This window comes from Mustela nigripes, chromosome 17 (genome assembly GCF_022355385.1).
Source record: "Mustela nigripes isolate SB6536 chromosome 17, MUSNIG.SB6536, whole genome shotgun sequence".
In the NCBI taxonomy this organism is placed as follows: domain Eukaryota; kingdom Metazoa; phylum Chordata; class Mammalia; order Carnivora; family Mustelidae; genus Mustela; species Mustela nigripes.
The window spans coordinates 17,008,269-17,022,555 of NC_081573.1; the positions used below are offsets into that span (position 1 = coordinate 17,008,269).

Genomic DNA, 14,287 nt, shown 5'->3' on the forward strand with positions numbered 1-14,287 from the left:
ATCCCAGGACCCTGAGATCATGACCTGAGCCTAGGGCAGAGGCTTAACCCAGTGAGCCATGCAGGCGCCCCAAGCATGTGATTCTTGATCTCAGGGTTGTAAGTTTGAGCCCTACGTTGGGGGTGAAATTACATAAGGGGAAAAAAATTTTTTTAAGTAAAAGTTATAGTCTCTATTTACCTTTTTTTTTTTTGAGAGAGAGAGAGAAAGGCAGAGAGAGTGGGAGAGAACCTTAAGCAGTCTCACAGGCCTTCAATCATGACCTGAGCTGAAATCAAGAGTTGGAGCTTAACTGACTGAGCCACTCAGGCACCCCTGTATTTACTTTTAAAGTGAAAATGTTGAAATAGGTGAGATAAAACTGGTATACAAATGTTCAAAGTAAAGGATGATAAAGGGCACTATTTACCCTGATAGTATGCTGTGAGAATTCATAAGAAGGAAACAACTTGTATGACCAGGGCAGTCATTGTCATGTCTTGTCATGTCTAAGTCAAATTGATCTCATAAAAGCTCTGTGAAGGGAAATTAGTGTTCTTGAGTCCTATACAGGACTTGCAGTTTTCAATCATCAGAGATCCAAAGTGTGACCAATGGGGCAAAATGAGTTTGTAGTTGTTTGGAGAATAGTTGGGCAAGTGCAGAAACATGGCAGACTCACCTGACAAGAAGAGCTGAAAGGAAGCACTGCTCATCAGTAGGACATGGCCCTAATGACTTTTCATTCTTTCCCAGGCTCAACTACAGCACACATGAATATAGCTACCAAATCAAGAAGTTTGCAACTACCGGGAGCTAAAAAAAGCAAAAACAAAAGCCATTCTGTGAAAATATAACTGATTTTAGAATATCCTGAGCTGTTATTTCATGTTCAAGGAAAGATTGTTTAAAAAAAAGAAAAGTAAGTATTTTCTTCTTCATTGCTATTTGGGAATAGCTTACATTTACCAGAACCGAACAAATCATTTAAAAATTGGGGTGCCTGCCTGGCTCAGTTGGGAGAACATGTAACTCTTGATCTCAGGGCTATGAGTTCGAGCCTCATTTTGGGTGTAGAGATCACTTCAATAGAAAAAACTTTTAAAAAACAACACAAAATTTTAAAAATTAATAACATAGTTATTGAAAAAATATACACTTAAGTAAAACTAAGAACATTGAAAATCATAGCCCAGAGGTAACCAAAGTAATCTTTAAGGATAAAACTCCCTAGATATTTTTCATCTACTTTGTCTGTCTCTATTGTTTGTATTGATATATCTTTATATTTGACAAATAGGATCCCATGATGCCCAGCTTTTTTGTAACCTGCTTTTTTTTTTCATTTAATCATATCCAAAACATTTTTTTTTTTAAGATTTTTTTTATTTATTTATTTGACAGACAGAGATCACAAGTAGGCAGAGAGGCAGGCAGAGAGAGAGGAAGGGAAGCAGGCTCCCCGCTGAGCAGAGAGCCCGACTCGGGGCTCGATCCCAGGACCCTGGGATCATGTTCCGAGCCAAAGACAGAGGCCTTAACCCACTGAGCCACCCAGGCGCCCCTATCCAAAACATTTTTATGTTAAGTATTACATTACAAAATTTGTGAGTACTAAGAATTACTATTCTATAGAAATCTTTAATTTGGGCGCCTGGGTGGCTCAGTGGGTTAAGCCGCTGCCTTCGGCTCAGGTCATGATCTCAGAGTCCTGGGATCGAGTCCCGCATCGGGCTCTCTGCTCAGCAGGGAGCCTGCTTCCCTCTCTCTCTCTCTCTGCCTGCCTCTCCATCTACTTGTGATTTCGCTCTGTCAAATAAATAAATAAAATCTTTAAAAAAAAAAAAAAAAAAAGAAATCTTTAATTTATTTAACCTATCTGCTCTTGTCTTACTTAGGATACTGAATATTGCCTGAGAATATATAAATCTCTTACTGTAATGATTTTTGGTTGATGTTTATTTTAGAAAAAAGTATGTTTACATCCATAAAATGCAATACAACATGAAAGATTTCACACAGTGTGAAAAATATCTTTGAAGTGTATAGAGTTGGAAATGAACCAGTACTACTCTGTTACTTCTGAAGATTTTTATTTATTTATTTGACAGAGATCACAAGTAAGCAGAGAGGCAGGCAGGGGTGGGGGGGGAAGCAGGCTCCCTGCTGAGCAGAGAGCCCAATGCGGGGCTCAGTCCCAGGACCTTGAGATCATGACCTGAGCCAAAGGCAGAGGCTTTAACCCACTGAGCCACCCAGGCACCCCTGTGCTGTTATTTCTGAAGCTTCCTCTGACTTTTAAAAAAATTCTTCCTTCTCACATTGACCATAGGCCAGAGTCTGAATTTTTATATGGTCATAATAGCTGAATTAGTATATTAGTTAGGCTGTTATGCTGTAGTAGCAAACAACCCCCAAATCTCAGGGACTTACAGAGTAACTTGTTATTAACTTGATCATGCTGTGTGTCTAATGTGTATTAGTGTAGGCAGGGTCCCAGACCAAAGCAGACTCCACCAATCTATAGCTGTACCATCTGACACACAGTCCCCTAGGCTACACATCAGAGAGTAAAAGACTGGAGAACTGTGCAGTCTAGCCAGTGCCTCAGAATGAAGGGACAGGGACACACATCACCTTAGCTCAGATTCCATTGGCCAAAACCAGTTTATAGCCTTGCCTCACTGCAGGAGTCTGGAAAATGTCATCTCTGTGCCCAAAAGGAGAGGAAAACTGGATAATGGTGAAACAGTAGTAATTCAGTTAATGTCTACAACACTGGCTAAGATCCATTTCTTTCTCTATCTGTAGGAAGTTGCTTCTGTAAATTAAGCGTGATTTCTTTTTGGAGCAAGGAGGATATCCTGGATTGAGGGTTGACAAGAGCTCTGTGTACAGGTGAGTGAGGAGACTAAGGGAAATGGAAGCTTTTCATGTGAAAGCTCACTTTCCCTGTGGGAAGTCAGGAGCTTTAAGTTATTGTTTGAGAACAAGCCTCTCAAAGGCTCTAGAACTAATGGAGGAAATCAAGCTCCTTCAGCATCTAAGTTCCCAAAGGCACCTCACTATCACTCATAAATCATTCCATGCATATTTCCTTTTATAATTCACCCCCCTAATGAAGAGGAAGGTATATATTCTATTATTTGTGATTATAAAACATATGCTTAAGGGAAAACTTGAGAATATAGAAAAAAAAAAAGATCCTTTTTGTAGATACACCCCTAGAGACAAATGTTGAAAAATGTAATTGAAAACCCTTTCAGTCTATCTTATGGGCACACACACGTGTGTATATAGAACATAGGTATATTCTTTCTATAAAAATAGGATTACACTATACATACTGTTTCATTAGCTACCTTATTCACCCAAAGTTGTTTGACGTCTTAACATCAGCAAATATATGTGTTGTTCATTTTATGGCAAGTCTGTTTCTATGGTGTGAATATACTGTAATTTATTTAATCAGTCCTCCTTTTAAGTTCTCTCCAAGTTGTTTCTGATGTCAGCAGTGTCTCATGTCGCCCCCACATGTCTTTCAGATAGTCTCAGCTATGGAATTGCTTCATCAGAGGACATACCTAGTTTAACATTGCCTTGCTGGATATTTATAAACCAAAATCCACTGTGCATGTGATGGTTAATAATAATCTCAAGTACTAAAGTCTAAAACACAACTCATAATTGGTTTATTCAAACCTGCTCCTCTCATGCTTCTCTGTGTTATAAAATGACAACCTCATACTTCCAGTTACTCAAGCCAAACGGCTTAGTGTCATCATGGCTTCTTCTTCTTCCTCTTTTTTTTTTTCTTTGCTTTCATAACTAAAAGTAGCAAATCCTACCAGCTCACCCGTTGCCTGGGTTACTGCGGTAACCTTCCACTTGTCTCCCTCCTTCCTCCCTTGTCTTCTTAGTGATCCTTGTCAGTGTAAATCAGATTACACCATTCCTTGTCTTAAAACATTTTAGTGTTTTCTGTCTTACTAAAGAGTAAAAAACCGAAGTTCTTACTGTGGTGCACAAACCCCATGTGACCCAGCTTCTAGCTACCTCTCACCCAAGTGAGCTTCTGATCCTCCTCCTCTTGCCCACTCCATTCCAGCCACCCTAGTCTCTTTATTAATTCAAGAAAGCCTGCTTCTGCCTTGAGGCCTTTACAATTGCTGTTACCTAATCTAGGAATGCACTCCTCTCAGATACCTGCATTTTTCACTCTATTCAGTCTGCCCTTGCATATCACATCAATGAAGAGCCTTCTCGGGCCACCTTTCCTTCTCCCTAAGCTCCCTATCATCTTACTCTTCTGTTAATTTTTCTCCACAGGTCTTTGGCCACCTGATATCTAAATAGGAATATCAGTGTCAGTGTATCAATTTGTTATTGTCTCTTTCCATTAGAATGTGAGATGCACTGGGACAGGGACTGGATTTATTATCTTCCCCACACCTAGAACCATGCCAATTGAGGTAGGATCTCAGTCAATCTGAAAGAATTTTTGACTCCTCTCTCTTTCTCTGCCTACATATCTGGTCAGATGCCAGAGCCTGTTGATTTTACTTCTCTATATCTTCAAATTATACCCTTTCTCCTTATTCCCACTCTCACTATCCCGGTCAGGTTCTTTGCTTACAAAAGTATAAGCACCTTTCACTTGGTCTCTCTGACTCCAATTTTGCTTCTCTCCACTAAAAGAATCTGGCTATATTGGCCTTATCACTTCCCTCTGTAAATTCTTCAGTGGCCTTCCATTCCTTACTGGGTGAAAAGCAAATGTTTATATTTAAGTTAGTATTCATTCACTGGACCCTTCTTCTCCAGACACTGTGGCGAGTGCCAGTCACAGTGATGATGAGACCTGGTCTTTGCCCTCATTATTATCTTATTTCATTCATTTGTCTTCATTTTCCAACCCCTGATGTCATCTCCAGCATTATCTTCCTCTAGATTCTAGAACTAATTAAATTTAAATTTAATTAAAATTCAGGAAAAAAATTCAATCCCTCAGTTATGCTAGGCACTTTTTAATTGCTGATGGCTACGTTATTGACAGTAAAGATACAAAGATTTCCATCATTGCAGAAAGATTTGTTGGATAGCACTGGTCTAGACCTTTCCCCAAACTATAGAACGCATTCCAAACAATACACCAAATACTTTGGTCCACTGTCATTGCCTTTCACCGATCAGAATATTCTTCTGTACCTTTTCTGCTTAATGAAGCTCTCTGATTTTTATGTTCCAATTCATATTCTTCAACTTATAGTACATTTTCCTTGACACCACTGCCATTGAGTAAATTAGTCTTCCTTCTGACCCACCAATCCGCAAACCGTAGAAAGCTTCTTGCACCTCTGATTAGAACCAGCCTTACTACCCTCCTTAAAATCCTGGAGTTCTTGTTACTTTGAGGTACAGGTGATTTTTCACAGAACTCCAGTCTTATCAAATACCAGCCAGTGAGGAAGTGATGTTCTGTGAGAAAGCAGGAGGGGAGGCTTAGATGGAAAGTTAGGATTACTGGCCCAAGAGGCTTCTAGAATTTGAGTTCCCATTCAGGTCAATACTCTGGGTATTCAGATATGTTTGTAAGATACCTTTTACTGTGATTTTCTTATTCCTGACTGGTGAGCCCAGCCAAGGTTGGAGTCTTTGATGAAGCCTCTGGTGTAGGTGGTGTTTCTTTCTGGAAGTAGGGGTGCCTGGGTGGCTCAGTCAGTTGAACGTCTACCTTCGGCTCAGGTCATGATCCTAGAGTCCTGGGATCCATCCCTTTGTTGGGCTCCTTGCTCAGCAGGGAGTCTGCATCTCCCTCTGCTGCTCTCCCTGCTTGTGTACTCACTCACCCTCTCGCTCTCTGTCAAATAAATAAAATCTTTTAAAAAGGGGGGGGGGGAGTAGATTCAGGAACGTACCCAGGAGATTTTCCCTGTTTATCCCGGAAAAGCTGGAAGACTTTGTTTAGGGATATCTTTTTCTCAAAGTTTAGCCTCCTTGAGAATGAACTTATACCTGCACTGCTATGTTCCTGGCCTGTGGGTACGGCCTTCAGCCTTAGTGGGTAAAGTAAGTGAGTCTGAGTTTTGGTCCTCCTTGTAGCAGCTGCAGAGGAAGATCACCTTGGACCAGGTGGGAGCCATCTAGGCCCCATATAGAGTATAGATTAGCATCGGCAAGACAAGGAACTGTTCAGGGCTCCTGGGTGGCTCAGTTGGTTAGGCAACAGCCTTCGGCTAGGGTCATGATCCTGGAGTCCCAGGATCGAGTCCTGCACTAGGCTCCCTACTCGGTAGGATGTCTGCTTCTTCCTCTGATGCTCTCCTCTCTTATGCTCTCATATAAACAAGTAAAATCTTTAAAAAAAAATAAATTAAAAGTATTAAAAAAAAAAAAGAAGAAGAAGAAGACAAGGAACTGTTCAGGCTGGAATCTATCCTGCCAAGGCAGTTGGATTCTACGTGAGTGCTGGAGCACATCTTCATTGATCCATCTCTTAGTTTACCTAGAGTTTTGGGAGTGGCTGGGTTTTGTTAACTCTGTAGTTCTTGATATTAGTGTTGGGTGGTAGGACAAGGGGGAGGGCAAGAGAATCAGAGCAGAGACATTGGAGAAGTGCTCAGGCAAGCTCAATTAATGAGAGATTTCCCTTTTTCCCCCTAATCTGCTTTTTCTGGACTCTGCACTTATCTAAGAGAAGAATCTAAAGAAATCAGAACAGCTCAGGTAGTTCTAGAAGCCATGGCACAGGTAAGTTGAAATTACCTCTATCCCTGAAATAATCTTTCTTCCTTTCAAACCATATGAACATTTGTGTTCTTTATGCTGAAACTTCCCTGTCTCACTGAGCCCTGTTCTCATTCCCAGTTCCTCCATTCCAGAGGTTGGAGGAATGCTTCCTCACCAATATGTGTTATTTTGGTTTTTTGGTAATAGTCATCCTAAAGGATATGAAGTGGCCTCCTCTTATGGGTTTGATTTACTTTTTCCTAATGATTAGTGGTATTGAACATCTTTTCAAATGGCTTATTGGCCATTCATAGATCTTCTTTGAAGAAATCACTACTCCAGGACACCTCAGTGGCTCAGTTGGTTGGACATCAGCCTTCGGCTGGAGTCAAGTACCACATTGGGCTCCCTACTCAGTAGGGAGCCTGTTTATCCCTCTGCCTCTGCCTCTCTCTGTGTCTCTCATGAATAAATAAATAGAATCGTAAAAAAAGAGAGAGAAATCACTACTCAAATTTTTTGCTTAGTTTTTAATTGTTTTGTCTTTTTTGAATTGTAAGTTGTTGTATTATAAGAGTTCTTTATATATTCTGGACATAGGTCCCTTATCAGATAAAAGATTTGCAAGTATTTTCTCCCAGTTTTGTGATTTGAATTTTTCCTTCCTCCCTTCCTCCCTCTCTCCCTCTTAATGCAATGCGTAGATCTAATTTGAATCTTGATTTGAACAAACCAACTGTAAAAAAATATTTTAAGTATGATAATGATATTCTGGCTGGTATGCTTTTTTTAAAAAGGCTAATCTGTTAGCTACTAAAATACTGTGATGTTTGGTATTTGCTATGTAGGCTCTCCCTCAAAATACACCAGGGGTAAAACAAAAACAAAACACAGAGAAGGGAAAAAATAAAAAACAAAATTTGCAAAGTCATGTTAATTGTTGAAGCAGAGCCATGGATTCAGGGGGGTCATTATCCTACTCTGTATACTTTTGTGAAATATTTTGAAAATTTTCGTAATAAATCAAAAAAACAAAAGTCCTTTCATTTACTAGTAATGCGTGGGCTTACTATTTCAGGGATTGGTGACATTCAGGGATGTGGCCATAGAGTTCTCTCAGGAAGAATGGAAGTGCCTGGAACCTGCCCAGAGAGACTTGTACAGGGATGTGACTCTGGAGAACTTCAGTAACTTGGCCTCGCTAGGTAAGGATGTTGTGTAATTCAGGGCCAGAGAGGAAACTAGACACCCAGGGACTGCAATGGTGGATTGTTACCTTTACCTCTGGTAAAGGGAGAAAACTGCCACTGGACAGTGGTGAGAGCTGGAGTCATGGAGAAGGGCACAGCTGGTGGCATTTGTAGCCACTTCCAGAACTCCCCTGCCAGAGGAGGGAGGGAGAGGGATAAACACCCAGAACTCTCTCATCCTACCCTCTGGCCTCCTGCTGATACTTTCCATATGCCAAACCCAATGGGAAACCATGGGGTCAGGATAGTACAGTCCTTACAGGTAAACTGCCTGGGGCACAGAGCAGGACCAAGAACAGGGAGGAATGGATTGAGAGGGGAGGAGAGGGCAAATGGAGAATGACCACTACAGTTAACTACTCGAAATAATTCCGGTCTAGCCTTCTGGAATTTTATTATCTTCATGGTGAATTTCTAGGGAGACTTACAAGTTTCTGGCTGAATTTCTGCTCTCTGTTCCCAGGGGAATTGCTTGTGCTATATGGAAATGGAAATGGATAGCTCCATGAACACCTCTGTCTTCCTATCCTTTGGGCAACTTTTTTCCTTCCCTCATTCCTTCCTTCAGATTGTCTCTCTTTGTTGGTGACCAAGGGACTGGGTGTGAATTTTGGAACAGGACAATCATGCTCCATTTCTTTTCCTGTAAACAGGACTTTCCATTTCTAAGCCCGATGTCATTTCCTTATTGGAGCAAGGGAGAGAACCCTGGATGATTACAAATGATATGACAGGACCATGGTGTCCAGGTGAGCGAGGGGTGATCCAGTGGGGGAGGTCATTGGGAACAATAGCCAGTGGGTGAGTCGACTGATAGCAGTAGCTTGAGTTATTGTTGAGAAGCTTCCCTCCAAACCATACCGAAAATTGTGGCACAATGGCCTGAGACATAAAGACAGGAAGAGCAAAGATCTTGTCAGCATCCAATCCCAAGGGAACCTTGCCCTTGCCCTCACGAATCCCTCTCTTCTTTCTTCCTACTTAGTTTCCTCCCATTTCAAAAAGGGACTTGCTCCCTTCTCCCCTAGTGGCTGCCTTTCTATCTGTTCTTTGGATCCTTTTTCTTGCAAGTAACTTCATCCTTTAAAAAATACTTATTTTCTGGAATGCCTGGGTGGCTCATTTGATTAAGCAGCTGCCTTCAGCTCAGGTCATGATCCCAGCGTCCTGGGATCGAGTCCCACTTTGGGCTCCTTGCTCAGCAGGGAGCCTGCTTCTCCCTCTGCCTCCTATTCTGTCTCCTGTGCTCACTGTCTCTCTCTGACAAATAAATAAAATCTTTAAAAAAAAAATTTTATTTTCTTAAAACAGCTCACTTTACCCAATTTAGCAATTCATTTATTCTCTTAATGAGAGAGAAGGTCACATAGTGGCTAAGGGCACTGACTTGGCTTGGCACTGACTTGACAAATCTTGGCTCTGCCAATTACTAGATCTGTGTGTAGGTAAATTGCTTAGATTCTCTGTCTGCAGTTTTCTCCTCTGCAAATAAGTTAAAAACAGAGCCTTCTTCATGTGCTTATTATTATGAGTGTTACAAGAATTAATAATGTGAAACAGCCCAGAAGAGTGGCAGGCAGTAGTGATCACTAAGTAAAGGTTATCAAGTGTCATTAATTAGCACATACTAGACAATATTGGAATATTTATTCAGTATTATAATACTGAATAATATTATATTATACATATAATATTATAATATGCAATACATGTTATATATTACATATTATAATACTGAATACTTACTCTTTGACTACTTTGAATACTCCCCAACTTCTGTTGTTGTTGTTATTATTATTTACTTTAATCTGGGATTTCTTTTTCTTTAGCTAAAGAACACCCTTAAAATTCTCTTTTATGAGGGGCGCCTGGGTGCCTCAGTGGTTAAGTGTCTGCCTTCGGCTCAGGTCATGATCCCAGGGTCCTGGGATCAAGCCCTGCATCGGGCTCCCTGCTTGGTTGAAGCCTGCTTCTCCCTCTCCCCCTGCTTGTGTTCCCTCTCTCGCTGTGTGTGTTTCTCTCTCAAATGAATAAATAAAATCTTTTTTAAAAACTGTTTTTAACAGGGGCGCCTGGGTGGCTCAGTGGGTAAAGTCTCTGCCTTCGGCTCCGGTCATGATCCCAGGGTCCTGGGATCGAGCCGCACATCGGGCTCTCTGTTCAGCAGGGAGCCTGCTTCCTCCTCTCTCTCTCTATGCCTGCCTCTCTGCCTACTTGTGATCTCTGTCTGTTGAATAAATGAATAAAATCTTTTAAAAAATGTTTTTAATAGATTCTAAAATAATTTTTAGATTTTAAAATAATCTTTTTTTAAAAAAGATTTTATTTATTCATTTGAGAGAAAGAGAGAGCAGGGGGGTGGGCCAGAGGGAGAGGGATTAGCAGACTCCCCGTTGAGCAGGGAGCTCAGTATGGGGCTCCATCTTAACACCCTAGGATCATGATGGGCCAAAGGCAGATCCTTAATCAACTGAGCCACCCAGGCACCCCTGTTGTAGGATATTTTAAATGAGAATGGAGTTCTGTGTTAGCAGCTATTTTCTCAGCCCAAAGAACAAATCACACCACTGTCTTTTCTCTTGCAGTGTGGTCACTAAGTCAAGTTGTTACAATTTTGCAAAATGTTCCCCACATATATTTAAAACTAGTATTCCTTGGGTAGGACACTTGCCTCTCTGTTTACGTCTAACCCTTTTGATTATATCATTCAGGATCAGGGTCTGCGTGTCCTTTTAACTTTCTTTGCACTGGTACTATGAAATTCTGAGAGCTGAGCTGTTTTTTTTTTTTTTTTTAAGATTTTATTTATTTATTTGACAGAGATCACAAGTAGACAGAGAGGCAGGCAGAGAGAGAGGAAGAAGCAGGCTCCCTGCTGAGCAGAGAGTTCAATTCCAGGACCCTGAGACCATAACCTGAGCCGAAGGCAGAGGCTTTAACCCACTGAGCCACCCAGGCGCCCTTATTTCTTTTATTATAAGTAATATTACTGCATTTTACATTTTTGTAAAAATGAAATATAGATCCTCGTTGCAAACTTGAAATGTTTGCAGTAAAAGATGAAAATAGAGTCTCATTGCAAAACTTTTATCAGTACAGTCCATCCTTTATTACATCACTTAGTGCTTTTAACCTTGAATTCTTTTTTTTCTGATATCCTATCAAATGCCCTCTTTATTGCCTTAAAAATTATGACAGGGACGCCTGGGTGGCTCGGTAGGTTAAAGCCTCTGCCTTCGGCTCAGGTCATGATCTCAGGGTCCTGGGATCAAGCCCCCACATCGGTCTCTCTGCTCAGCAGGGAGCCTGCTTCCTCCTCTCTCTCTGCCTGCCTCTCTGCCTACTTGTAATCTCTGTCAAATAAATAAATAAAATCTTAAAAAAAAATAAAATAAAATGGGGGGATTGGGACACCTGGGTGGCTCAGTGGGTTAAAGCCTCTGCCTTTGGCTCCGGTTATGATCTCAGGGTCCTGGGATCAAACCCTGCAGGAGGCCTCTTCCCTCAGCGGGGAGTCTACTTCCTCTTTGCTCTCTGCCTGCCTCTCTGCCTACTTGTGATCTCTGTCTGTCAAATAAATAAATAAATAAAAATCTTAAAAAATAATAATAATAATAAATAAAATGGGGGGATTTATGTTTTGTGAATCTTACCTCAATTTAAATATATATAGGGGCGTCACCTGGGTGGCTCAGTAGGTTAAGCCTCTGCCATCAGCTCAGGTCATGATCTCAGGATCCTGGGATTGAGCCCCACATCAGGCTCTCTGCTCTGCAGGGAGCCTGCTTCCTCCTCTCTCTCTCTCTCTGCCTGCCTCTCTGCCTACTTGTGATCTCTGTCAAATAAATAAACAAAATCTTTAAAAAAAAAATAGAAAGAAATTGCACAGCAATATTTGAGACTTATATAATCATTCAGTTGTTTGTTTGTTTGTTTGTTTTAAATATTTTATTTATTTATTTGACATACAGAGATCACAAGCCAGCAGAGAGGCAGGCATAGGGGAGGAGGGGAAGCAGGCTCCCTGCCAAGCAGAGAGCCTTGGCAGGACTTGATCCCAGGACCCTGAGATCATGACCTGAGTTGAAGGCAGAGGCTTAACCCACTGAGCCACCCAGGTGCCCAGTCATTCAGTTTTTAAGGTGACTTTCATTTTGTCTCTCTGATCTGCTATAGAATTTTTTATTTTTCTTTAAAGAATAAAACTGTTTGTATTCTTTTTCTTCTTCAGAGCTAGAGTCCAGGTGTGAGAAATTTCCACAAAAAGATATTTCTGAAGTAGAGTCATTCAATTGGGAGATAATGGAAAGCCTTAAATGCTATGATTTTGATGGCTTCAGTTTGAGAGATGACTGGAAATACAAAGGCCAGTTTGAAAGACACCAAGTAACTCAGGAATGCTGTTTCAAGCAAGTAAAAGTCACATATGAAAACGTGCCCACTTTTGAGCATCCTGCTTCCCTCACTTTACATCAGAACATTGAGACTGGTGAGAAACTGATTGAATGTAGTGAATGTGGGAAAGCATTTAGCCGTGGCTCACACCTTATTCAGCATCAGAAAACACATACTGGTGAAAAACCCTTTGAATGTAAGGAATGTGGGAAGGCCTTTAGTCGTGCCTCACACCTTGTTCAACATCAGAGAATTCATACAGGTGAGAAACCTTACGACTGTAAGGACTGTGGGAAGGCCTTTGGCCGTACTTCAGAACTCATTCTACATCAAAGACTTCATACTGGTGTCAAACCCTATGAATGTAAAGAATGTGGAAAGACCTTCAGACAGCATTCACAACTTATTCTGCATCAAAGAACTCACACAGGTGAGAAACCCTATGTATGTAAAGACTGTGGGAAGGCTTTTATTCGTGGCTCACAACTTACTGTTCATCGGAGAATTCATACAGGTGCTAGACCCTATCAGTGTAAAGAATGCGGGAAAGCATTTAGACAGCATTCACAGCTTACTGTCCACCAAAGGATTCACACTGGTGAGAAACCCTATGAGTGTAAGGAATGTGGGAAGGGCTTTATTCATAGCTCAGAAGTTACTCGACATCAAAGAATTCATTCTGGGGAGAAACCCTACGAATGTAAGGAATGTGGGAAGGCCTTTAGACAACACGCACAGCTTACACGACATCAGAGAGTTCATACTGGTGACAGACCTTATGAGTGTAAGGACTGTGGGAAGGCATTTAGTCGTAGTTCATACCTTATTCAGCATCAGAGAATTCATACAGGTGACAAACCCTATGAATGTAAGGAATGTGGGAAAGCCTTTATTCGTGTTTCACAACTGACTCATCATCAGCGAATTCATACTTGTGAGAAACCCTACCAATGTAGGGAGTGTGGAATGGCCTTTATTCGTAGTTCACAACTTACAGAACATCAGAGAATTCATCCTGGGATCAAACCTTATGAATGTAGAGAATGTGGGCAGGCCTTTATTCTTGGCTCACAGCTCATCGAACACTACAGAATCCACACTGGTTAGAAAGCCTTGAATGTTAGGGGTGTAGGAGCCTTTACGTGGAGTTCACACCTGACTCAGTATTAGATGATGTGTATGTAATGTAATTAATGTGAAAACCTTCACTTGTCACTTCCACTACGGAACATCGGATAACTCATAGCAGAAAATTCAATAAACGTGGGAATTCTTTTTGCCTCACACTCACTGCTTACCAAGCATCAGAAAACTTTGCTGAAAAATATATTAATATGAATATAGGAAACCTTTCTATTACCACTCAAAATGTGTTAAACCTCTGAGAATTCCTAATAGAAAATGACCTTATTAAGATATTTTGTGAATGTGCCTTTTACCATGACATACATCTTACTTAACATTATCTTAGCTCCACCAGTTACCGACTGTAGAGCATTGGACAAATAACACAGTCTTCCAGTTCCTCACTTTACTTATTTTTAAGCAGTGATCATTATAGCCCTACTAGAGATTTCCTGAGGACTATCAGATATTTTATATAAAGCCTGTGTTCAACAAATATTAGTTACATTATTAATTAATAATGGTATTAGTGTTAAGGAGTTCCTGTGAGAGGAGGGCATTATGAATGTATCAAATATCAAAAAGCCTTCATAACCACCTGTTAGAATAATTCATTCTAGAAAACTGTAATCAAGTATAATTATCATGAGGTCTTCATGATATTTAAAGCTAGAAAGTCACAAGATTAGAAATTAACAGAAAAGTAGCCAAAAGAAATCTGCCCACTTAGATATCTCAAGCCACCTTCAAGTATAACTTCGAAAGCAATCAGAAAATTCTACAAATCAAAACGAGTTCATTGTAGCCAA

The 14,287-nt window shown here is 40.7% G+C and overlaps 1 protein-coding gene across 8 annotated transcripts in view; it reads left to right on the plus strand.

The window, feature by feature from the left end:
• The window catches only part of ZNF565 (zinc finger protein 565), a 26,628-nt gene extending 12,988 nt beyond the window's left edge, over positions 1-13,640 (plus strand). For 5 of the 8 annotated variants that reach the window (XM_059383538.1, XM_059383537.1, XM_059383539.1 and 2 more), the window contains 6 exons: positions 736-901; positions 2,791-2,877; positions 6,680-6,729; positions 7,787-7,913; positions 8,612-8,707; positions 12,190-13,640. In XM_059383538.1, coding sequence (XP_059239521.1) covers positions 6,721-6,729; positions 7,787-7,913; positions 8,612-8,707; positions 12,190-13,460 — 1,503 coding nt within the window. In that variant the 5' untranslated portion in view covers positions 736-901; positions 2,791-2,877; positions 6,680-6,720 and the 3' untranslated portion in view covers positions 13,461-13,640. Of the gene's footprint in view, positions 1-735; positions 902-2,790; positions 2,878-4,382; positions 4,452-6,674; positions 6,730-7,786; positions 7,914-8,611; positions 8,708-12,189 lie in introns of all 8 variants that reach the window. The other 3 variants (XM_059383545.1, XM_059383544.1, XM_059383543.1) reach the window with 3 other exon arrangements.
• Positions 13,641-14,287: the final 647 nt, after the last annotated feature.